This window comes from Triturus cristatus, chromosome 4_2 (genome assembly GCF_964204655.1).
Source record: "Triturus cristatus chromosome 4_2, aTriCri1.1, whole genome shotgun sequence".
Lineage (NCBI taxonomy): Eukaryota > Metazoa > Chordata > Amphibia > Caudata > Salamandridae > Triturus > Triturus cristatus.
Genome location: NC_140586.1, coordinates 51,925,039 through 51,951,963, shown reverse-complemented (window position 1 = coordinate 51,951,963; position 26,925 = coordinate 51,925,039). Strand labels below are relative to the sequence as shown.

The 26,925-nt window shown below is 46.0% G+C and overlaps 1 protein-coding gene across 1 annotated transcript in view; it reads right to left on the bottom strand.

Annotated features, from left to right (window-relative positions):
• Positions 1–26,925, bottom strand: part of LOC146832948 (uncharacterized) — a 209,177-nt gene that overhangs the window by 162,743 nt on the left and 19,509 nt on the right. The window contains exon 7 of the mRNA XM_085600029.1: positions 16,415–16,563. Within this exon, the coding sequence (XP_085456155.1) occupies positions 16,415–16,563 (149 nt within the window). The remainder of the gene's footprint in view (positions 1–16,414; positions 16,564–26,925) is intronic.

The window sequence follows — 26,925 nt, the reverse complement described above, 5'->3', positions numbered from 1 at the left end:
TTGCACCTATTTATTGACAAGAATTTAGAAGAAGAGGTTTGAATTAGGGGATGAGCGGTGTGGGCCAGAATCCTCCCGGGCCATGACAGCAAGCTAGGCAACTCCTTGAGCCAGAGCTGAGCTGAGTTGCAAAACCCAGCAGAGCTTGCTATGATGAACCCCAGGAAGGTGCGCAGGCTCTCCGGAGACTGTACTGCTGAATATCTTAGACAAAAATACTGTCATATAAGAATAGTTTGGACAAAGTATCGCAGACCAAAATTTTGAAAGGGTAGTACATATTTACTAAGTATAGATGTACTATTCCTAACTCTGCATCTATGTACCATGAAGTTATATCTATCTAGCTATCTGTACATTTCAATATTTCAGTTTTGATATTTTGCCCTTGATATTTCCATGACATGATATTCTATCTTCGATATTCAGGGGACACACCTCTTCAGAGCCACACATGGACCTTTCCATCCCAACATCTTTTATTTAACCCCTTCAGTGCCCATGACGAGCTGGACTCGTCATGGGCCGCGGTTGCGCTGTGCCCATGACGAGTCCAGCTCGTCATAGACCCCGCCCGCTAATGAAAGCGCCGGCACAGGGCGGGGAAAGGGGCGGGCACTGAAGGGGTTAAAACTCACCAACTTTGTGAAGTTTTACTAGGAACCTTGACAAAGTTGGCCTCAGCCCAACTCTACAAGTTGCATCTACTAGTAAGGGCCCCACTATATGGTCCTCGGATTTAAATCCACGCTCAGAAAGTGACTGGTACGTGGGGTGCAGCTAACTGCGGGCGGGGGGGAGAGTGGGCAGAGTTTACAGGGATTATAGGTGGGACACTGAGGTTCCCCATTGAAAAGAATAATTTCTATCTATACCCCAGGTAATTCCTCATTTTACCCTGAAGTGCTATCCAGAGATTATAGCTGCTCTCAGCAACCAAAATCTCCTGGTAACATTATACTGTGGTGCTCTGGCAGATCTCATACTTCTCATGGGTCCTGTTACTAGCCTCATTAGAATTAAGTCCCACTGGTAATGAGGGCCTAGTTGTGATGATAAAATGTGTCCAAGTCTGTGGATAGTTTGAAGAATATCTTTGTCAAGCACCTCCAGGGCGATAACAGGGACTACTGCTCTATCCTGAGGTGATGTTCGGCATGAGTCCTTCTTAATTAGGGCTCCCGGTTCTATGGTATTTATATTTTTGTCATTTCCGACTGTATTTATCCATATTTACTTTTTGCTAATTTTACCTGTATTTATCCATATTTATTTTAGGTTTTGTGGAAAACTGAAGCTGAAATGTGTATATTTCTGCATTTATTGAACTAATTAATGTTCATTCGTGCCTGAACGCCTGACAGGTTTCAAGAATATATACCAACTCAGGTGGTAAAATATGCACATCTAAGAAAATATGTAAATTTTAGTATCGAACTTGTGCAAATCTACTGCTGTTTGAGGCTCTTTATTAAAATCCCTATATTTTTTTAATCCCCTTGCTGTCAATCCGGACAGCAGTTGGCCTGGCAGTCATGATAGACAGCATTTAGATTGACTCAAAAACAACCCTATTTCCGTTTTTATCCACATTTAAAAATAAATACAGACAGGAAAATAAATGTTTTTCTGTCTGTATTTATCTGTAAAAATCAGTAAAAACGGAAAACAGGGAGCCTTATTCTTAATAGACAAAAGTGAGTATTTTTTGCCAAAATCCTTGTTGAATCATTGAAATAAATTACGTTTGCCCGAGTCCTTTTCGATGCAATGAAATAAGTGACTCGTGTCTTATTGCGTATGCTATTGCTTTTCATTAATTGTCACTCGAGCTAAACTGTCACTGGGGCAGAGGCTGATGTCAGAGCTGGTTTATTGGGGCGTGGGGATTTCTATACTGTTCCAGGCCCCACAAGTGGTTAACCCGGCCTCTCACAGCCAAGCGGTGATAAGGCCTTATCGGACAGCGTGCCTTATCGGGTGACTGGCGGCGAGGCCTTATCTGCCGGGTGAGGCGGTGCCGGAATACCAGGCGCTCCGTGGGTGCCGGAACGCCCTTGGGACACAGAGCCGGGGCGCGCGCCTGCGCCAGCGCGGCCTCCCCAGCCGGGCTCAGGTGAGCCGCAGGTGTGCTGGGCCTTGTTTACGTGTCCTAACTGCCAGGCGCGCGGAAGTACAAGGTGACCTCCAAGGTCAAAAATGAATCAAAAGTATCCTGGCAAAGTACCAACTGCACGACAGAGCGGGGTCCATGCTGATGACACAGAGCTACACGCAGCTGCAGAGGCACCTGAGAAACAGCCTTGAGCCCAATTCAAGATCCTTGCTACCGTTGGTGCAGCAGGTACAGTGGTACCGGAGCCCACAGCCTGAGGGTGCCACGGAACCCTGATAATTGCTGCATTTGAATACCCCAACAGCATTCAAAGGGGCCATTTTGCTTGCGTGCATCAGGGCCCCTGCCATACTTGCTACGCTACCGGCCCTATTATGGGATGTCCTCAAACCAGAGTACTGTCAGAGCACGAGAACCTGTAAGGTGCGAGCTCAAGTTGTCTACCCTACCTGCAAAACTACAACTCAAGGGATCCACGCAGCGGCACAATTATGTTTGAAACAGCCCACTGGTGGGCTCTAACCACCACCGAAATACACGTAGAGGAGCCGCAATGACCATCCGCTCTTAGGCACTACTCACATACAAACTACTCACATGTGGATGACACACACATAGCTTATACCCACCCGTGGCTGTACTTACCTGCAGGCACTAATGACTCATGACACTTCGCTCTGATTTGCAGCACATTCCGATACTCACTGGTGTCCTCTATCCACTTTTGTCCTCTAATCCCCCTCAGTTTCTACTAACCATTGAAGTACTCGACCTACTAACTGGTTCTGCCTACCCATTGACTCCACTTATCAACAGAATCAGTTCCAGCCACCTGAGAGCTGTAATCACTCATGGGACTACTCACCGATGGGCATTGCCCACTGGCAGGCTTTACTCATCCACGTACTGTAAGTACCACAGTTGATGCTAGCCTACTGGCTTCACTTACTCACCAAGCGTACTCACCACAGGCAATATCCACCAGCAGTCTAGAGCCATCTGTGCGCCGTACTCACTCACTTAAAGGCCCTACCCACACAGTTGTTCTACTCATGTGCTGCTACTGCCCACTAGTGGACTCTGCCAACCTGTAGGCTCTACCTACTTTACTCACTCAAAGGCACTGATCACCTTCAAGCACTATTCACGTAAAGCTTTATTCACTTGTTGATTGAATGATTGATTAGGCTTCTAACGAGCACACTAACCAAGGGTCTCTTGCTGTGGGACTTAAAAGTATGTAGAATTATTTCATTTTAGTGCTTTTTAATGAGGAAAGTGAGTTTTTTGCTTGACACTGCTTAGTAGGGAATTCTAGAAGGCCGGTCCTTGGTATGAGAAAAATCTTCTGTCTTTGGACTTAAGTTTCACCTGCTCTATTTTCGGGATAGACTTCTCCTTGCTCCTTAGGACGTGGTCTGGAGGGCAGATAATCTGTCCCTTAGCAGCACTTCCAAAACATCAGGGGAAGTGACACTTGGGAATCCTTAACTGGGGACAAACACAGTCGATGAGAAGCCTCCCTGAAGGATATGTAGCCAAGATGTTGTGTATGTAAAATAAACCAGTTCTAGATAGAACGTCTTTTCAAGGAGACTAGATGGAAGGAGCCCAAAATGGCTGAAGTGTCAAAGAACAATGGAAAAAGAAACCAGAACCCCATGTATAGCATGGTTAGCAGAGCAAGGGCCGCCATAGTTAGAGAACGCTGTACTGCAGAAGTATTTTTGGAAAAACTGAATGACAAGCAGGCCACCATGTTGTTGGGGTCTATTGGGTATTTTTTAATTTCTTAGATTCAAACTACCTAGGAATTAATAAAAGAATGGCTTTGTACAAAGGGCTTTTACTGTTCATGTGAAAGCCAATCTTATTTTTTTGGGGCTGGGCCACTGCAGGCCCTACTCACCAGTGAGTCTAACTCACTTTTGGGCTGAGCCGTCTTATAACCACTACCCACCCACAGACTCTACCTATTCCCAGGCTGTTCTCACCAAAAAGATCTATGCACTCACATGCCTTACTCACCCAAACCTATATGATTTTAATTCTCATAACAATGCCTTTTGAGTAACAAAAGATGTCCTCCTTGTATTCTTGACAGAGCTGCAGTGTTCATAACTCTCTATTGCGTACTTTCCTTCATGATTCTTGCAATGGTTAGCTCCTCGTCCGGTGCTTGTGCGTGGAACTCCCGGGCAAGGGTCTGAACTAGAGTAGCTGAGGTGGAGGGGCTGAACCAGAGGAGCTGTAGACTGGAAGAAGAGGCAACACTGAATCAAACGAGAATAAACTGGAGCGGCTGAGGACCGAATAAAGGGCTGGGCTGGAGGGCCTGACCTGTAGGAGTTAAGTGATTAAGATGCTGGATTGTAGAGGCTGCTATATGGCCTAGGGACTGACTGGGAGGGTCTCAATTCCAATGCACCGACTGAAATGGAAGGGATGAGGTGGAGGGAATTGAGGCCTGAAAATAATTCCTCCTCAGGGGCAGGGAAGAAAAGAGGAAAAGCGAGAGGACATATATAGAGTAATACAATGTATGTATGTCTGTCTGTTTGCACAACCTGCGATGTGTATATCTGTGTGTGTGTGTCGATATGTCACTCTGTTTTGGGTTTGTGGCGAGTGTAAGTATACTGTATAGGTGTGTGTGTTCCCAGGGATGGGGGCAGTTTTGGGCAGCTGTATTGGTGAGAAGGCACAGCTGTTTTGTCCTCCTCCCGCTGCAGTCTTTACAAACAGGTGGATTAACAACTGTGATGCGCGTCAACACCGCGGCGTGACCCCCTTGGGGACACAACCTTCCTGGAGCAGCCACAGTAGCCTTTGGATAGGATAGGAGCTTGACTCTTTACCTGAAGCCCCCGTTGCAACGGGCCTCACATGAGGGCAACAGGCCTGGGTGGGAGCCACATAGGCCTCATGATATCCACTGTGGTTCATAACTGTGTGGGAGCAGCTGGAGCGCAGGGTCCTGCTCAGGGTACACTCTTAGGGCAACGACTACCTGGGAGAAGCTAGATTGGCACCAGCGGTGGAGCACAGCACCAGTGGCGTTGCTAGAGGGGTGGGGTCCATCCCGGGCAGGACTGTTTTGGGGGGCAGTGGAGGTTGGCAAGTTGTGTCTGTTGACTACCTCCATCCCATCGCCCCCGTGAACAAGTCGCCCATCAGCTGCCAGACCCCCCGCCAAGAACAAGTCTTCCGTCTGCCGCCATCCCCCCACGTTCTTACCTGCACTGTGCGGCAAACTTAGGGTCCGCCCCGGGTGGCAGTAGGTCTAGCTATGCCACTGCACAGCACGCCTGGAAGGGTAGTGCTTCTCCCATAGCGGCCCGGGGCAGGGAGACAGTAGTCAGACATGCCATGGCCTCACTGTGTTTTCAGAGCAGGGCCGGCTTTAGCGCTGGTGGCGCCCTGTGCGACAATGTTTGTTGGCGCCCCCCCCCCAATGTCCACCTCCACCATGGATTCTCTCACTAGCACCCTTTAACAGTCTCATTAACCACACTCTCTCAGATACATTGAATTAGTTATATAGCACCACTCATACCAGTGTAGGGTGTCAGAGCACTTTGCATCACACACACATTACACAGAGACAATCAATCATACGTGTTTTAAATCAGAGTATAGTAAATGTTTACATAAGCCAAAGGACTAAAAGTGTAGGAGTCACATGTCATCCATACTGGTAGGCAGTATAGTTTAAGGGAGCTTGGTGTGGAGAAGCACAAACTCAAAGTCGAAAAAGAAACAGCATAGTTGGGAGTTTTCTTTAATAATAATAATCGATTTCTACTTTGCAGTGTGTATGCAGTTCTATGATGAAAGTTAATAGCTCACTGTTGAATAATAGGACTTAAAGTTACAAATTGCAAGTAACAAAAGGATGTCTCTTTTAAAAGCAGTAACCTGCTGATCTGTTCACATTATATGCACTCTGTAATCAACTTGGTACAGTTCTTTGCAGCAGGCATATTAACCCTCTGCACTAACTTCACAGAGGTCAAAACCTCAACTATACAAAATGCCGATCTCTCTCCAGGAAGATAATTAATCACACTAGTTATTTTGAAATTTTTGTGAGGCCTGGTAATTGCCGGAGGAAAGAAACGCTGCAGCAGGGGCTTCAAAAACATAATAAACTTGCAAACACGGCGCCCCCAGAAAGCCAGCACCCGGTGCAGTGGCACCGGTCGCACCGCCCTGAAGCCGGCCCTGTTTCAGAGTCACCGCTGAGACTGTGGCATGTGGATGTTATTGTTTCTTCCGGTTTTAAAGCAGGTTTGGTAGCTTCATTGGCATCAAAGAGGCGCTAATCTTTGGTTAAACAATGAGATGGCTTATTCTACTGAAGAAGCTTAAGAAGGACAGGTTCAGTAAGTCAGTAAGTAAAGGTTTCTCCTCGTCAACCTTCACACCAAGTGCAATTCAAAGTTTTCTTCCTCTCCCTGCTCCTCTTCAACATCGACATTGTTTCCCTCGGCCAAGATCTTTACCAACATTGGGTAAAATAACAAAAGTATCTGCCTGATACCGCAGCCAGATAAAGGTGCACGTAGAGGCTATTACACAGCTACCAGCAGAGGCAATGGGCTTCGTGTTGAAAGTCAACAACAGCTTCACCCTCCATGGCATACTTTTGTACCGACCACCTTGTCCAAGAGCATCTTTTACTTTAGCTCTACAGACTTTACTGGAATCCTGCTTAGACTCTAAATCGCTCATCGTTCTAGATTATTTTAATTACCAGCTAGAACTTATTAACAATTCTGACACCAGCAGGTTACTGGACATTTTAGCAGGTTATGGTCTGTCCCAACTAGTGCTCGGACCCACCCATTCTGCTGGCCATACACTTGATGGTATTTTTACAAATAGTCCTGATGTCACGGTTGCTAAAACTTCCGCTCCTTCCTGGACTGACTACAGACCGATATATTTTAATATCAACATCATCAAAACAAATGTTCCTACCATAAATAAAGCTGCTAGTTTAAAAACCAGATCATGGAATAAAGTCCAAGGTTCAGAATTAGAGCAGGCTTTAAACATCTGCCCTCCTGTGTTGGTCATGGATAACAATGAGGCGGCTATCCAGTTTAATAACTGAATTGTCACAGCGGTTAACCAGGTGGTTCCCGAAAGAATTATTAAAGTAAAAATATCCCGGGTGACGTTACCCTGGTATGGACCAGACCTTAAAAGCTATGTGTAGAAGAGTTGAGCGCATCTGGAGGGCGGACTATAGCTCAGAAGATAAGGCTGCATACAACATAGCACTCCAATCTTAAAAGGAGGCTATTATAAAAGCTAAAAATACATACTATACCGCAATATTTGAGGCGGCTAAGAACTCCTCCAAGGAGCTTTTTAAAACTGTTCGAGTGCTATCTCAACCCCAAAAGGTCAGTTTATATAAACCAGACCAAGCCTTTTGAGACAAAATGGCGAAATTTTTTCAGACCAAGCTGCAACTAATCTATGATGATCTCCACAATAACATGAAGTCCGCAGAAAATGACCCAGACTTAAGTGCCAATTAACTAATTTTAGTACCCTCACCTCAATAGAGGTGAACAAAATATTACTTTCTACTAAATCAGGATCTCTAAAAGACCCATGTCCACCAATGGTCTTGCATCTGGCTTCCGGGATGATTAGTTCATACCTAACCCCTCTCCTAAACCAAGTGCTTGAGTCGGGGATTTACCCGTCGGTTTGGAAAACAGCCTGCATAAGACCAATTCTGAAAAAAACTACTCTCGATCCTACGGAGGTGAACAATTACCGACCCATCTATTGTCTGCCAGTCACAGCAAAAATCCTTGAAAGGGCAATAAACCAGGAGCTTATACAATAACTAGATACTAACAATAGGCTTGACTCTACTCAGCATGGCTTCCGATCACGTCACTCGACGAGACCGCCCTGATCATGGCAACGGAGGAAATTCGCAGACAGGTGGATGGAGGGGGCAGAGCCATCCTCATTCTCTTAGATCGCTCGGCAGCATTCGACACCATGAATCACACAGTGTTAGTAAGACGGCTGAGGGCGGTGGGTATTGGGGAATTGTCTCTGTCCCTTCTTTCTTCATTCCTGGACTCTAGGCAGCAAATTATACATTGGGAAAATCTACAATCTGAATCATTCTGCATACTGTGTGGAGTGCCGCAGGGTTCTACACTGTCAACCACATTGTTCAATGTATACGTCGCTCCACTTGCTGCACTAATCAGAGAGTATGGTTTTTCGTTGGTTTCTCATGCAGATGACTCGCAGATAGTCATCTCTGTATCCAAACAGTCTGAGGCCACTGCTGTCAATTTCCATACCTGCCTGACTCATATCATGAGATGGATGAGTCTTAACTATCTCAAGATTAATACTGATAAAACCGAGATGATGGAGTTTGGCAATGGTCCATCCTTATGGAACCCCACATGGTGACCAACAGAGGCAGGTTAATGTCCTGTTCCGTCTAATAAAGTTAAGAACCTTGGGGTTATCTTTGATGACCAGCTTAACTTTGCGGGCCAGATTAACAGTGTAACTTCTTCCTACTTCTTTGTATTGAAGCTTCTTAGGAAGATATTTCCTTTTATCCCCCAAGAGCTAAAGAAATCAGTAGTGGTTGCCCTTATCCTCTCGCAGCTAGATTATTGCAATGCACTTTTTATAGGCATCGATAAAGCCCAGAGGCTAAAACTACAATCGATACAAAACGCTGCTGCTCGGCTTTTGTTAAATATTCCTAGAGGACATTCCACTTCTGCTGCTATTAGGTCATTGCATTGGCTTCCGATCCAGCAAAGGACGGAGTACAAAGCACTATGCTTGGTCCATAAGGCACTATTTGGTGGAAGGGCTGACGATTTTCGGAATCTCTTCTCCTGGTATATCCCCCCAGAAACCTTAGATCTACAGATGCTGGTTTCATTTGTATTTCTAAGATCTGTAAAGCTAGATGGGAAGGCAGGAGTGTGTCATATTGTGCAGCCAAATTGTGGAATCAGCTGCCCATTTCCATGAGACTAATGTCTAATAGGCTACTTTTCAGGAAGGCAATAAAGACATGGCTGTTTCCAACCCTCTAAAAATTAGCCTTAGCCGCTATAATCCCCCATCTCACTTCTTAGCGCCAAGACGCCTCGGCATTAGAGCGCTCAACAAAACTATGTCCTATCCTAGATACACATCTGTTTAGAGAGGGCAAGGAAGCATATGAACGCTGGCGGGTCCATAATGGTTGCCAAACTTTTTGACCTATGGCTCCCTTGACCTATTGGCTGTTGGTCGCGGCTCCCCATTATGTTATCTTTTTGGGGCGCGTAGGGGGATGTAAGCCTGGCCTCTGGAGTACTTCCATTTTACTCCCTGAAAGTAATTGGGAGGAAGCCAATGAAGGTATTATAATCATAGATGTAATCCAATCCTATCCACTGGGGAGCCCCATGCAGTGTCAACCAGACCCTACAGGATATCGCAATTCGCAAAAAAATCACGAATTCTGAAATTTTGTAAAAAGCTAGCGCTTTTTACGAAAGTGCACGCAAAATTCCCAAATTTGACCCCAAAAAAATTAATGCCCCCCTGGCCGTGCCACCCGGGTATTAGTTTTTATCAAAGTTTGGGCCCGCTGCCCAAAGGACATGTGGCGGGCCCTATGGGCAATAATCGTTTTAAATTATTTGGGCCCGCAGCCCACGGGGCACGCAACGGGCCCTAATCATTAAACAAAATGCCCCCTGAGCCCACCTTGTGCCCCGCAGGCCAAAACATGATAAAAAATAATGCCCCGCAGGACCGCCGCCCATGGGGCACCTGGTGGGAATTTGTTTTTATCGAGTTTTGGGCCCACTGCCCACAGGGCACACGGAGGGCCCTATGGGAATTCAATATCTTAAATGATTAGGGCTAGCCGCCCTTGGGCCATGCGGCGGGCCATGGGGGGTAAATAATTAGGGTACACTGGGCACGCAGTAGGCCCTTGGGCATTTAAAAGAAAAATGATTAGGGTCAGCTGCCCACAGGGCACGGGGCAGGCTCTGGGGGCACAAATTTGTTTTGATTAAGTCCTGTCGCCCAAGGGTCACCTGGCCGGTCGTGGGGGTAATCATTTAAAAAAAAATTATTATGGCCCACTGCCCACAGGGATGCGCCGGGCCCTGGGGGCATTCATTTTTTAAAAAAATTATTAGGGCCCGCCGACCACAGGGCACTCGGCGCACCCTGGGAGCATTTATTTTTGATCAAAATACCACAATAAAGTTCCACAAATGAGCCGCACAATTTGCACATTTGTGCTGCAAAATTAGCAAATTTGTGCAGTAAAATTTGCTAGTCCATGCCACAATATCCTGGGGGGGTGGGGTGTCTGGTCAACGACTGAATGGAGGGACACGGGGTTCTCGGAGAAGTAAACTGTTACTGCATTGTGATGTAGTGAGGTGTGTCTTTGAGAGTCTGGGCAAATATCCTGAAAAAATATGAACAAAAAGAAAGTGTAATAAATCGGATTCTTTTGCAAAGCACTCCAATGCCTTTGGATCAGGCTTGTGTTTAAAAAAAAAAAAAGTCAACCTGAAAGTTATTTGGCGGAGAATAGGAGACGAAGCCCCAATTTTAAGTGCAGAACGCGAAAACTAGCTCTATAGTCTCTAGAGTGTGTTCAAAACTCCATAGTATTTTTATTGGGTGTAAAGCACATTCAGCCTATGCTACATTTTACCACACAGCAATGTACTCTACTTCTCCCCTTCACCATCTTGAGGAAACGCATCCCTAAGTCCCTAAGTCCCTAACAACAACTTATCACATTTCAGCACTAAATTAAAAAACTGTCCGCTATTTAAGTGCTCAACTACAAAATGAAATGCTGTGCAAGACTCTTCAATAAAGTATAGGCACTTAATAGGTACTGTAGCAGTAATGTAGAAAGGAGCTGCTTACGTGCACTGCAGTTTGCTTAAAAGCTGCTATTTTCAGTTATGAGCACATAAGCAGCTACCGGCAGGCCCGACTCCAGGAAACTTTATTTGGGTGGGCCCAGGGTGCATTCAAGTGGGCCACTGCGGGCCCGATTTGTCTCTTATATATCTAGCCAGGCCTGCTTCCGGGCTCTCCTTTATCTCTTCTTAGTCTTACAAGGCCCAGTAAAATGCACTTTTTTTCCAAATCTCTTTCTAAATAGTATCACTCTCAAAAAGCGTTCTTTTCCATGTAATGTTCATTTGATGGGAAGAGGAGGTTTCTGAGGTGGGAGTATCAGGCAAGTGACAAAACTCGGGCTCCCTCTGTGCGAGCCTTCAGGGAGAATCCCTCTTCATTACTACCTCCACCTGACCTCTGACTCTGCAGCGCACTCCCTTACAGGCTTGATTATCAACTTTTCTACCACCCCTCTCCAGTGCACCTTATCTCATAGCTGACCTTGGGCCCCAGCTCCATATCAGCCACCATACGGTTCCACTTTCATTGTTCCCGGAAAAAACATTAGTAAAATCACTTTTCAATTTGAAATGCTGAATATAGCAGTAAATGTAATTAGCATGCACTTTAAAGTATGTTCCACAGTTGCCCTAATGACCAGACTGTTAATTAAATAACCAAAAACAGAAAGGCCATGACAGGGCCGGCTTTAGCGCTGGAGCAAAAGTCTTTTTTGGCACCCCACCAACGACCTCATTCTCCGTAGATACCTTTACTACCACCCTCCATCTGTGCCCTTCATCCGTGCCCTTCATCTCTCCGTAGCCCCTCCCCTCATGACCGCCTCCTCAGACTCCCTCACTACCACCCTCCACCAGTGTCCCTCATCTCTCCGTAGCCCCCCACCCCATGACCTCCTCCTCAGATTCCCTCACTGCCACCCTCCACTAGTACCCCTCATCTCTCTGTAGCTCCTCCCACCCCATGACTTCCTCCTTGAGTTCCCTCTTTGCCACCCTCCAACAATGCCCCTCATCTCTCTGTAGCCCCTCCACCTATTTACCTCCTCCTCGGATTCCCTCACTGTCACCCTCCACCAGCTCCCCTCATCTCTCCGTAGCCCCTCCCCCTATTGACCTCCTCCTTGAATTCTCTCACTGCCACCCTCACCTCTCCGTAGCCCCCCCTCTCCCTCCCTCCATCTCATGGATTCCTCCTTGGATTCCCTCTTTGCCACCCTCCAACAATGCCCCTCATCGCTCCATAGCCCCTCCCCCTATTGTCCTCCTCCCCGGATTCCCTCAATACTACACTCCACCGGTGCCCCTCATCTCTCTGTAACTCCCCCACCCTCCACCCCATGACCTCCTCCTCGGATTCCTTCACTGCCACCCTTCACCAGTGCTCCTCATCTCTCCTTAGCCCCTCCCCCTATTGTCCTCCTCCTCGGATTCCCTCAATACTACCCTCCACCGGTGCCCCTCATCTCTCTGTAGCTCCCACCTCCTCCACCCCATGACCTCCTTCTCGGATTCCTTCACTGCCACCCTCCACCAGTGCTCCTCATCTCTCCGTAGCCCCTCTCTCATATGCATTTCATTTGTTGTATAGCGCTACTATTATCAGTGTAAGGTGTCACAGTACTTTACATCATGCACACATTATACAGAGACAATAATCAGTCAACAGGGAATGTCACATAAATTAATGAGGATTACAAGGTGTAGGAATCACGTCATCTGTACTGGTGGCCAATATATTTTGAGAGTGTTTGGTCAGGAGATGCACGAACTCAGGATTTAAAGAGTACTCCAGTGGTTGCGGGTTGGCTTTACTGATAAAAATGTATATCTGCCCGAACAAACTCCTTTTAGCAACATTAGAATAATGAAAGAATGGGGAAGTTCTAACTATATCACAACACAAAAAAAGCGAAGTTTGTATGCAGCTCTTTGATGACAGTTCAGAGGTCACTGTCCTATTTTAGGATTGTAACTTCTGAACTGAAGTAACACAAGGATCTCTGTGACAAAGGCAGTAATCCACTGAGCTATGCACATAAAAACAGTTTATCTGCTCTTAAAAACTACCAACATACAAATGACTGCTCTCCAGCAGGATCATAAATCACCAATTATCTGAACATTTTTTATTGTTGTACATCGGTGGCAGATTTGCTGCAAGGGGCAAGGCTCATGCTTGGGTGAGCCAGGCATGGGCCTGGCCCACCCGGCCCACCCACTAGAACCGGGCCTGAGCTACTGTAAAAAAAAGTATTTTTAATTCAAACAGCTGTTATTTTAAAGCAGCTGCTACCACAACACACCTGTTTGCCTTGCAAGGGGTTGTCTAAAGAACAACTATTGCTGTAAACCGAAAACAAGCACATCGTCTCAGGATTTCCAATTTTACTGACCTACATTGGCAAACAGTGCACTATTAAAATATGCAGTTCCAAAATCCCCGCAGCAGTATCCTTCCAAACAACATTTCTAATCAGGACCCATGGGTGGTGTCACTGGCACAAAAAAGTAGTGACTAACACTGCACAATGAAATGTCCAACACTGGTATTGGAGATGTGTGAAAGAAAGACGCACGTAGAGCATTAGAAAAGCATTTCTCTCAACTACGTCCTCTTTTGCCCCGAATCCCCCATCCCAGTTCACTGCTGGATCAAGTTTGACTCAAGGTTCAAGCCTAGTTACTTGTAAAGAAGGCTCTTGGCTGCTCCTGTGTTTTTTAGGTCTTGGCTGCGTGGGCTGCGCACATGCGCAGTCTCGCTGGCGAGATTTAACGTTTTTAGGGTCGTTTCAGTAAAGGGCTTTAAGCCCCGCCCCTCTTTTCCATTGGCCGGCGTCACCGCTTATGCTAAACGGTGGCCAGCCATTGGAAAAGAGCTCCTTGTGACGTTCGCTTTTGGCTTTTAGAGACGGCCCACTTGGACGGGCTTGTCTGGTCTCCTTCTGCCGTGAAAGGTTTCTTATCTTTATGGGGGCATGTGTTTCAAACACATGGCCTCATAAAGACAAGAAAGCTTTCACGACGGACGAAAGTGAAAGCGGACCGTGCCTTAGCAGCTCTGCCAGGTGCACGTCTAACGGTGTCCATGGCAGTTCTTATACATCGGGCTGCCCGTGCGATGAAGGGCTGGGATCACAAAATCCCCTATACCCTGCCCCCCGTTCCGTCACCCCACCTGCACGGACCGGCCCCGACACTGCCGGACTGGCATCTGTCGCGGAGAAGGGGTCCACACCGGGGTGGCAAGATGTGGGACCGGTGGGGGGGCATCGCTTGGGGGGGGGGAGGCTGCCCCCCTGGCCCAGAGTCCGGCTCCAATGCGGTTGAGACGCACCTGGGTGGGGGGGCGGTGTTCAGGACGTTTCCGCTCCTCCTTCATGGGCCAGGATCGGGCAAGAGGGCGGGGGTGCGCTGCTGCAGGGGGCCTGTCGGCTCAGGGTGGTATCTCATGGTGCCAGGCCTGGCCCTGGTACCACATGTGGATCGTCCCTCCCCCTCCACCCCCCCCGTTTCAACAACCCTCCGCACAGGGAGACGGGCCCGCAATAGCGATGTAGTGCAACAACCCCCGGAATGGACTGCATTGCCGACTCCTGATTACACCAAGAAGTTTTATCTATTTTGTCATTGCAATGGTCACGTTGTGACAGCTGTCCTTAGGCAGAAATATCCTTTAGAACACAAACCCTTTGCATATTTTAGTGGGCTGTTGGATTCAGTGATGAGAGGACATTTCCCATGCGAGCAAGCTTTAGCCCCTGCAGACTTCGCAGTGCAGAAGAGCACCCACATTGTTATGGGGGCACCTTTGCCCCTCTATGCAGAGCATGCAGTGTTTGCTATCATTCAGAAGGCTGACTACTCTGACTACACCGAGAGTGTCAGGATATGAGGTGATACTGTCACTACCATCTTTGAAGATTGTGAAGTGTCATACAGTGAATCCTGCAACGTTCTTTGCTCATCCTATATTAGACACTGAGGATGATGTGCATGACTGTGCAAATTACCTTCCTAATGAATCTAGTCAAGCAGCAGAGGATCCTATACCAGGTAGCATTGTCTATTTTGTTGATAGTTGTGAGAAGCTGGCTTGGTATACGGTGTACACTTATGTAAGTGGGCACCTTGCACCAATCCAGACGACCCTTATGGTGATTTTAGTGGTTTTAGACAATCTTAGAAAGCTCTCTAAGTGGTAGCTGTGGAAAGCAGGCTTAGTCCAGAAGAAGTGTAAAGCAGCTTGTTTTAACAGAACGTAATCTTATAGGTATAGATTGAGAGAAAAAGAACCACACAGTTTATTTATAAAGATATGTATCTATTATAATAAATTCACTAACACACTCAGGTATCTCCTAGCAGGAGATATACACCATGCACACAATAGCCCAAAGAATTCAAAGATGATCCTCAAGAGGACCCACAGGCCGGAGGCACTGCAGTAGCGAGAGGAACTTGAGCAGCTCACCAAGATACAAGCCCACAATGCAATGGATGCAGTGAGGATGAAGATCTTGGTCACAGGAGATGCTTGAGGTGGGGGCTACTTGGAGCCCGAAGATCTTGGCGGAAGGAAGCCAACAAGCCTTTGCAACTGCAAGTCAACACGGTGCACAGGGGTTCAGTTCTTGCGGCTCCGACGAGGGATACTGGACTCAAACTTGGTGAGAGGACAGGGCCAATAGTAGAAGAACCACTGTAGGAAAGTAGGATCTGCTTTTATGGTTATCCCCCACTTTTAGTAGTATCTTTCCTACACTGCTATTCTATAGGACTGCAAACTAGTATGTCATCGACATACTGCAACAATATAATGTCACCCTGAAAGTTTGACAAACCATTTTTTACCTCTCTGTTGAAAATATTAAGGGACTAACAACTCCCTTGGGGTTAACAAGAGTACAAATACTCAGTCAGTGGAGAGGGTAAAAACTGTTACGCTCTTTCTTTGAACCTCATTCCAAGCGACCCGGCATTGTTGGTGGTTAATTAAGCTGCATGCAGTAAATACTGATATAACATGTTTCGGAATATACCGGGTCTGGAAATACACACCCATTCTGAGTTCCTCAAATCAGAATGTCTTAAGCCAGATATAACATCAATTAGCGACTAAATCAGCATTTACATTGCACTTGAAATGAGGGCCTTTGTGTTTCTTGTTACAGAAGCTAAAGTCGGTCAGGGCTAGCAGGGAGATTCACCTCCTCAGTGGAAAAGGAGGACAACACTTCTTTCTTTTTCTCTCTAAGACCAGAGAGACCAGAGATACCCTAAGTGAGCCACAATGCTACCCCGTCCCGTGCCCTTCTCAAGTCTGCACTCTTATTACCAGGCTGGGGTGTTTGTGGTGGCAGTAGCTCAGGGTTTCCAACTGGTTCGCGTGGCAGGAACAGCCCAACATAGGCCTCGGCATGGGAGCGCTGTAGGAACAGGCTGGAGTAGAGATGCTTGAGTGGGCATCCAGAGAAATCAATCACTCTGTAAGGAAAGGAAGAATAACACCGGAATCAATCACCCTACAGGGTCAGAATGGGAACACTAGTGAAAAACATCACCCTGCAGGGACAAGAGGAGTAATACAGGAATCAATCACCCAACAGGGACAGGAGAATCTCCCAGAGGAGACAAGTAAAGGTAACAGAGGAATCAATCACCTTGCAGAGGAAGGTGTAGGTACCTAGAGAAATCAATGACCCATTAGGGACAGGAAAGATAACAGATAAATTGACCGTCCTGCAGGGATAAGAGGTTAACACATGAATTTAGCACTTTGTAGGTGCAGGAGGAGGTAACACAGGAATCAATTAATCAATCACCCTGCATAGATAGGAGGGGACAACACAGGAGACAGTACTTCTGCAGGGAAATGTGGGGATAACACATAAATCAATCTCCCTATATAAATATGAGGGAATAACAAACAAATCAATCACCCTGTAAGGACAAGAGATATTACCCTCCAAGGGCAGGGGTATCAATACTCCTTGTTAACCCTGGAGGTTGATACCTCTTTTCCCTACTGAGCACAGCAATCAGTCACCCTGCTGGGACAGAAAGGAATTAGCCACTCTTCATCGATTGGAAGGAGTATCAGGGGAAATCAAAAACCCCACAACCACAGGAGTGATAACAAATAAACAATTCATCCTACTGGAGGGAGAAACATTAAACAAAATTGTCAGATAAACACAGTAGGATTAACAAAGAGATAGGCCCCTCAGCGTGCAGAGAAGTGAAAAGGGAGACTAAATGACCTTGCAGGTCTGTTACAACACCTTTGCCTTGCCTCCAACAGTCCTTAGCTTACTTTACATACACACTTCTAATCTCCAGTCCAAAGCATAACTGTCAGGCGCTGATCCAGAGCGCCTACCGCACGCTCCGCCAGGAAAGAACTACGAGGCCCAGAATCCGCGGCGGTATGGAGGCGGGGCGGAAACCATTGAAATACGCGTCGCGGGGGCCAATCACGGCGCGTAATACTGAATTGAGAAGCACATTGGAGGATACCAGTTACCGAGACAAAACGGCGCAGGAGTCCGCGTCTGAGGCTTCGGGAAGAGAGCGGTATCTGGGTCGTGCTGCAAACACCGCCACCTGACTCCCGAGAAGGAGTGTTGGGTTCGCAATCAAGGAACTCTCCCAGTGGGGCGCTGAGGGAAGCGTCGCCGCGTTCGAAGAGCACCTGACTCCCGAGAAGGAGCGTTGGGGTTCGCAATCAAGGAACTCTCCCAGCGGGACGCTGAGGGAAGCGTCGCCGCGTTCGAAGAGCACCGGACTCTCACAGGTTTCGGAGAGAGAGCGAGAGACTACGCGACCTCTGGCAAGTAGCGCTACTCGCAAGACGTTTTCGCATTCGTTTGAGGGGGACTATGCTATAAGCTGTATGACAAGTTAATACGAGACTTTGGGCAAAGAGGCTCCCTGGAACTCGGTGAAAGACTATTGTTTGGGAACTACAGGGAAGGGATCTTCCCGATGCACGGAGGGAGGTGGGTTAGTACTTAGGAAAAGAGGGCACCCGAAACCCTGTGGACAAGGAAGTTAGTTTGGACTTTGGAGAGGGTGTGTCCTCTCAGGGTGAGTGATCGCTGTGAGTGAAACAGAGTGTGTGAGGTGACAATACTTTTAGTAAGACCTTATGAGAGTAGGCTGTTATTGTGTTTAACTCTTCAGTTGTTTTCCGTTTTACTTGATTTCTTACCTATCCTCTCAGGTCTTCATCCCTGTCCCTCGCCTGATTGTTCTGGTACTCTGTGTATTTATAATCAGAGCCGGAAACGTCGGGAGGTGGAACCCTGTGCCTCAATCGAAGCCCCAGGAACGAAGGCGGTCGTGACAATAACACAATGACGCCCCCATGTTATTTCCTTGTATGTTAATACATTTGTCTCTCGTTTTGTAGCACCAACATGTACGTTTTTCTAAATAAGACCGCCTCTCGCACCCCGCTGGTTATACACTCAGGAGGAGGAAACCATAAGGAGAAGGCCACAACCACCCACTGAACAAGATAGTGTCGGGGAACGTGAGCCAGGTGGACTTGTCAGGAAAGGTTTTTCAGTTTGGAGTGAGCAGTGTGTGGTGAGGCTCCACTTAGCAACTTTGCAGGTTGGGTGGTGCAGCAGGAAACTCTCTGGGCAGGTTCTACACGTGCAGGTAATAGCTCTCATTTCGTAGCAGGGGGCACGACAGATAACAGTGGAATAGCGCTAGTTTTCCAGTTACCCTGAGGGACTTTTTTTTGTGACAAACAGCTTTACATTTTGCGTAGCTACTCATAGTTTTAAAGTGACCTGAAATTTTGAGCAGTGAAGCTTCGCAACTCATTAAAATCAGTAAAACCAACCAGTGCCAGATATGCAAGATGGCCCCTCTTGAATACTGAAAGCAGAGAACAAGGCCTACAAAATGGTGGAGAGTTAATTAGCATTGGCCATGCCCAATAAAGGCACTTTATTAAAAACGTGATGTCACAACCATTTCATATTATTCATGCTCATATGATTTGGGAATAATCTACAGGCACAGTTGGTAAACAAATGTTTTGTACATTAGATATGTGAGTACGATGATTATACAATAACGTACATGCTTATATAAACGGCTCATTTACTATATGTATATATTTACAAGATAATAAATGCCTGTACAGACTTTTTCTTGGGCATGGGCGTCCAGGATCTAATGGACCTCAATTGTATGAATTGAGGTCATTTACCAATGGCGTCCAGCAGTCCACGTGCTGTTGCGTCCAGCAGTCCCTGTGCTATTGCGTCCACAGTCCCCGTAGAATTGACAACCCAAACTAAAAACCAAGCCCACCCTTTCACTACTTGGCTTTCAAGGTGCAGATGTCAGAGCAGTCCAAGGCACCCCCATGAGGTTGATATGGGGTGGAAACTCAGAACTAGATAAAGCTCTTGCAGATAAAGAATTAAATTGTAAGCCTTCAGATACTGACAATTTATCACATAATCAATAAAGAAGGCCTACTGCCTTTGGCAATACTTGAGTCACGTTATCCAATAACCATGTTTGCCATACATTATTAATAACAAGACCTAGTGGCTTTGATGCACTTTTCATAATATTAGCAATGTCCCTAAATTCTGCATCTTCCCAAACAGAGAGTAGGAGGTACAACCTCAAGTATATCACCCTATAAACACCTACAACACACTGAACTACTTGAGGTTAATAAAGTCACTGCTATCCATTTGTAGTTCAAACTTCTTTTGGAGAGGGTCATCAAAAGATTTTAGAGAGGTTGTCTCACCCTTAACTTAGCAAGACATGCTTCTTCATGTGACGGCCTCTCACACTGGAGTAGGAGCAATGCTACTCCAGCGGACTCAAACGAGTGAAGCCACTCTTGACCTTGGGAGTTCTTAGAGATCTATTGCCAGGTTAATGTCTTGAAGCCTGGTGATTTGGCAGGAAAGCAAGCTATTAAAAATGGATGTATGACGTAACAACGCGAGTCATTACAACGCGTGCAGTTACATCGCGGTCGTTACAACGAACGCATGTAACCACGCGAAGCCATTACAACGCAAGTCTTTACATCGACTTGCGCTAGATGGCGTACTAACATTAGAAAAGCGTAATGTACTATTCCAACTCCAGTCCACTTAACAGTAGGGAAGGTGTTGGGATAGTAAACTACACTATTTGTAATGTTAGCACGCCATCTAGCGCAAGTCGATGTAAAGACTTGCGTTGTAATGGCATCGCGTGGTTACATGCGTTCGTTGTAACGACCGCGATGTAACAGCATCGCGTTGTACTGAATGCGATGTAAACGATGTTTCCCATTAAAAATACCATGGGGTATACTCGAAACCTACTTTATTACCGAGTACCTCTGCTATGGTTAAAATTATGGAACTTGGGTCATAAAGTGAAAAACAATGAACCACCAGACCTCAAAAAAATACTTTTCGTGTGTTGTGTGCCTAAATTCTACATCCCTGTCTTGCAGGCTCTCTTTAGCTTCTATGTTTTGTACCGTACACACGCAAGGGATCCATCCAAAACGGATTTCTGTCACCATACAGTAAAGCACTACAGATCTAATCCATGGTCATCATAACATAGGCAGACTACTACATTGCACATACACTCTTCATACATGCCCCACCTGCCAGTCTACGTAGACCCTATCAGTTCACAGGCAGCTGGCCTTACTTAGGAAGCATTTTGCAATGCTAATAGGTCCGGCTTTAAAGGAATGTTGCTTGCTAATGTGAAGCATTACAAGTAAATAACATATGTATTTGTGTGGAAGCAAAGAACTGTAGGATAATATTGGTGTAGGTTAAAAGGTCATGCCAGACCTAAAAATCCATGGGGCATACTTACAAGGTGGCGATTGTAAATTATCGCCGATTTTGCGGCCGTTTTCGGCCGAAAAGCAGCGATAATTTGATTGCCTAATTAGCAAGGTCACGCTAACGCGTGAAACCTTGCATTAGCGCACCTATTCTTAACGCCCAGCTTGGCATCTCTAATGAGATGCAAAGTGGGCGTTCCTGACCTGACATGACAGGAGAAATGTGCTAAGCGACATTTCTCCTATCATCAAGTCCCACGCTACAAAGCATAGCGGCAGGAAAAGTAGCGATAACCCCTGTTATCGCTACTTTCCTTACGCCTGCTTCAGGACTGACTTAGCCATGATATCCTATGGAAGGTGGATATCATGGCTAAGTTTGTGAGTCCCTATCAACAAGCTAACGCCACATTTCGTGAGATTATCGCTGGGTTTCCAGCGATAATCTCACGTTAGGCAGTTAGCGCTAGGATTTTTATCGCTTTTGAGATAAGCGTTGCTAATAACGCGCTATCTCAGCGATAAAAATCCACGCAAGCCGGCGATAATTATCCTAGCGCTAAGTGCGCTTAGCGATAATTATCGCCGGCTGTTGCTGATATGCCCCCATGTAGGTCAAAGAGTGCCCTCCTCTCATCTGTGCTTCTGTCAGAGAGAGACAAACACCATAAATTATCTAGTTATTTCAGACAATTTCACAGCATTACAATGTCGTGTGTGCCCCTGAAAGCTCAAGCTCAGCCAGCTGGATAAAGAAACAAAATGATCACAGCTGGTGGAGGGCAAGCATTTTTTTGTGGCAGCACACGTGTGCCCAATCAAAACAAGCACTCCTAACATGTGGTCGGAGCCAAATCTCCACTCAATGGTACTCACATAATTATCTGGCACAGCTGCACTGTCAAGCCAGACCATAAAAAGATGAGTGTCACAGATTGAAGCCCATTAATTAATTGAAGCACAGCTAGCAGTATGTGGTACTCCATTACTGAGGCTAACCACAAAGCAGAGGTCTCAATAACAGAGGTCAAAAAGCGAGGTAAACACATTTTCCTAACAATGCCTTTATAAAAATTAAATCATATCGACCATGCACAAAAAAACAATTAAGTAACGCAAATTGTGTGCATCTGATCTCTAACTGCGTTAGCCTTTGTACTTAGGTTTACATCAATCATAGTTTATCACGTCAAATGCACCTATTTGTGGTGCACTTAACAATGAGTGCTACTGGACGTGCGCTGTTTCATATGCTCTGGATATTTTCAAATACAAAATGTGAAAAGGACATTTATAAGTAATTTTACCAATCGCAGACCATGTAAATTGGCAACTGAGGCAGTAAATGATTCAAAATGGCAGCATTTTAAAAGAAAGTGACTTTAAGCTTTGTAGAGTTGGTACATCTAAAGCTTAAATGTTGCTAATTTAGCCAAATGTCTGTTGTTGCTTTTGCTCACAAGAGTGTGTGTGCGCGTGCATGGGTCTAGGAGCACCAGTGGCACACCCCAAGGCAAACAGCAGGACACAGAAGCCTACAATTGTGTCGCTTGGTATGCGTTTGTGCTTGGCTTGGGCAATGCTTGTTTATTAAATGTGTAATACTGGGCGTTAGGTTGTAAATCCTCCCAGTGATTTGCCCGAGAGGGAGAAGACGTCATTTGCTTGAAACATACACTTTGGTCAAATGACCACTAGAGTCTGCAATTAGGCTTCTGGCCACGCCCCTCTTCTAGATCTGAGTATTTACTAAAATATGACACTTTACAAAGTTTAAAGCATCCTTATTCCGATTCCTCACTCCCCGGCCCAACACACACAGCTAATCCCGGTTCAAAGAAGGACTACAAAGTCAGCTCATCTGTAAAATATGTGTTTTCTTTGCCATTTTTTGTTCAGTTTAACTAGACGTTTTCTATAGCATCATGACATACATCAGATGGAATGTGTTAATTTGTCATCTTAATAATGGGTATTAACGTTACCCAACTGAGTAACAGTCGTTTTATCAAACTCACAGGATGAAAGGCTGAGTCAGCTCTGCCTAGATTTAAAAATGTACTCCAAGAACTTACTCAAATCTTTCACTGGCACTGGCCTAAGGGCTTCAGTGGTTTTACAGGCACACAGGTCTGGCTTATTTCACCTGTGGGTTTCAGCATAGCTTCAGATTCAGACTTTCATCTCTGCAGGAACTGATATCTGCCCTAAGAAAAGGCTAAAGATGTTCTCGCAAGTTTTTTATGATTATGTTTTTTATTATGTTCATTATTATTTCTTTAAAAACATTCTTGTTTTTTTAAAAACCAATGTATAGGACAAAATGAAGAAACAAAGGCACTACAAGAGAATCACAAAAGCACCCACCGCGCTGGTAGTTTAGTCCCCAGTGACCCCCTACCCCCCGCTGAGTCAACCCCTGGAACGACATCTGACCCACAGGAGGTTACTGCCATCCCCTGGGTCTGGGAGAAGTGAGACAGGATGTGTCAGTGACTTGAGAAAAATGTTTTTAAAAAACACGAAAGCAGGTAGAAATCAATTAGGATCAAATGTTTATGTACAATTAAAAGTGGAACGTACCCAGGCCCGCACAATGCTATTCCTTACATCTTTACCCCCACGTTAATTTCAGCGCGTTGCACAAAGCAAGGTAAAGCCGGAGTCTAAAGATGTACCAAAACAGGTGTTATTTATTCAGGGGCGGCTCCTCCATAATGACGAGGAGCATCTCCCAAATTGAGTCAGTCACAGAAAAATAAAATGATATTAAAACCAAAAATACTACTTTATTTTTCTGACTGGCTCTGGGTGAGGCATGCGTGCGTTCGTGCGGGGTGGAGAGACAGGGAGAAGTGGTGGGCACTTATAAGTGTGCATGTCAGTTTTGCCGTCCGTCTTAGGCTGGCCAAACAGACATGCGCACTTCTATTTCTCCAACCCAGCTGTGAAGTCACAGGCTCCCAGGCACTCTCTGAGCAGCAGACCAGGCCGCTCACACCAATCCTGGAGCTGCTCTCATAGCATGAGAGCAGCGTCTGGATTGGAAGGAGAGCCTGTGCTTTCCCAGTGACTGCCAGGAGTGAAGCACTGTGGCGGCCATCGGCATCGGCGCAGCGACGGGTAAGTTTTGTTTCATTATTTATTTTTATCCTAAATTCCTAGTCCCCTCCCCGTCACCCGCCCCCCCACACACACACTTTCATTGTGCGGCGACACCACTGTATTTTTTCATGTGCTATTTGTTTGAATGCAGTGTGTAAAGCTAACATTGTCACTAGTGTTTCCAGGCTGCTGATACCCTCACACACTTCTCACATCCCAGCTGCACAACACACACCTCTGCTCCCATACTGCTGTCATACCCTCGACTCTCCTACAACAAATGTATCAGTGCTGTGGTTATTCTTAGTGCAGTGGCACCAAGACACAGAGCAGTGAGACCCACTGCACCTCTGTATCTTTTTACTATTCAACAATGAATCTTGCATAAGACCATAGGGCACAGTTGCTATGTCACTGACCCAAATAACACCGTTGCATCATCCACACCTCTCCGCAGACCTCAGTTGTATATCACCCACCTTCTCTTGCATTGGGCCGGACTGGTCGTAGCAGGCATTGGGTGTTTCCCTGGGAGGTTGTAAGGGAGGGGACCGATTTTGCAGTGGTGAGGGCCGTTTTGGTTACTGGGGGCCAGTTTTGGAGCGGTGCTGCTGTATCCGCCCCCAGTAACAAAAGAAGCAGGGGGCTAGCCCCCCAAAATTTCCTGGGCTGCTTTGGGTTCCCAGTCCTACCCTGCTCTAGCAGCACCCTCGCCTCTCCTCACAACCTCCGAGTGTAACAAACATCAGTAACAGACTGATGATAACATCCTGATCTCGAGGTTGAAGTGCGTGGGGTCCATGAGGAAGGACATGCCCACGCTTTTTCTAGTTTTACAAAAACACTTACAATACTTTTTGCTACAAAGGACTGTCCCTGATCAGTTAATGCAAGAACTCAGGTGCTTCCAGCTGGAAGGGAATGCAGGGGGTCACCTGGACTGTAAAGCCAAAAGGCCAAAGGAGGGAAAAGAGCTAAAGAACAAAAAGCCTTCTTGCCAGGGTGCCTGCTACCTGAATGAAATGTAAATGTGTGCAATTGGTTCATCAGGGATGTAAAGGCTGCTTGGGAGCAACTTTTGGCTTTAATTGATGGAGTCACTTAAAGGTTCATGGTGATAAAGCTTCATTCTTTTTAAGAGGTAATGTAAGGTTGTTACCAGCTAAGCTTTGTATATATTAATAGACACTTATAAAACATGTTTGCACTAGATACAAGTCTGGTTACGTTTGCTAAAATATATAATTTGAAAACACTTGTTTTATGTTAAACACAACCTTTTTGCACATTTTGCAGCAGCCTAAGTTATATTGTGTGCAATACAGTTTTAAAATAATGGCTTACATATTCATAGTGCTTTCTATCACAGGCTGGGACCTAATTGCACAATAAATATTGAAGTCACTATTTCCCAATGGGCCAAGCGGGATTCAATTCTGTGATCCTCCAATTACATACAACGCATTACCCAACAGAGGTTTTATAACATAAAAGAGAGCATTTTTCACATATTAGTTTAACTTGCATTTATATATCATGTAATGTGTTTGTGTTTATTTTAAGCTATTTGAAGGTGAAAGACCAGGATAATAGTTACAGAATATTTTGTTCTTTTTATCTATATCCAGCCATGTTTTTGACCCAGCCCTCACACCAGTGCTTAATTTGTAAAAATGTAAGTGCCAGGGCCCTTCTTGGGAGGTCACAGCTGCCTGTCCCACGCATTGCCCCTGTCAACCCTGCCAATAACACTACCAACATAACACCTAACCGGGAAACGTCCTTTAGGACGAAGCCTTAATCACGCTAAGCCTTCACAGCACTGGCAACAGAACAAACGTGTCTTTAGCACGCATTCGTTCTGCACGCAAGTCGTTACAACGACTTGCTTTAGGAGGGCGCATTGGTGGAATGGTGTTGGAATTAAAGTCCTGTACCTTCCCTGCTGTTGCACAGACTGTAGTTGGAATAGTAAATTAAACTATTCAAAAATCCAGCAAACCCCCCAAGGCAAGTCTTTGTAACAACTTGCGTGCAGAACGAATGCGTGCTAAAGACACATTCGTTCTAATGACGGCGTTCCCAAGACATGCTTGATAAATGCATGTGGAATACCGTCATACATTCCACCTAACAATCACACTCCTACAAGTGTGACAATTCACACTATTTGAGGCCACACAAAGTTATAATAATGGCGTAAGAGGCTGATATTATTCATTTTCAATGCGTTTTGACTTAATAAACATGGTTGTTGCGCTTATCTCAAAATTAAACAGACCACGCCACAATGTGGTAGACTGTCACTAGAGGCGGTGCTGACTATCAAGGGCTGGTGCCGAGCACCGGAAACCTCTACCTCAAATTAAGCACTGCCCCACGCTCACTTACCCCACATCCGTTACACTCAGGATCAGAATTCTCTTTCTTTTTTTAATGTTCTTCAACTGGTGCCCTCATCTATCCTCTCACACACCATTTGTATAACAGGCACCTCCTCTTGCAGACCATTGTACCACCCTCACCTCCCCACTAACACCTTGGGTGTATAACACAGACCTCCTGTCACAGACTGCTGTAGCACCCTCACCTCTCCTCAAACCCTGTGTGCATATCACACAACTCCTCTCTAACACCACTATAACACTCTCATCTTTTCTCTCATGCACCAGTTGTATACCACACATCTCTTCTCGCAGACTGATGTAACACTCTCACCTCTCCTCAAACACAGGGTGTATAACACACACATCCTCTTACAGACCACTGTAGCATGCTCACCTCTCCTCAAACTCTGGGTGTATATCACACACAGGGCCGGCTTTAGGGCAGTGTGACTGGTGCATCCACAAATCGTGCACTGATCTTGGGAGGGGGTGCCCTGTGTTTAGTAATAACAT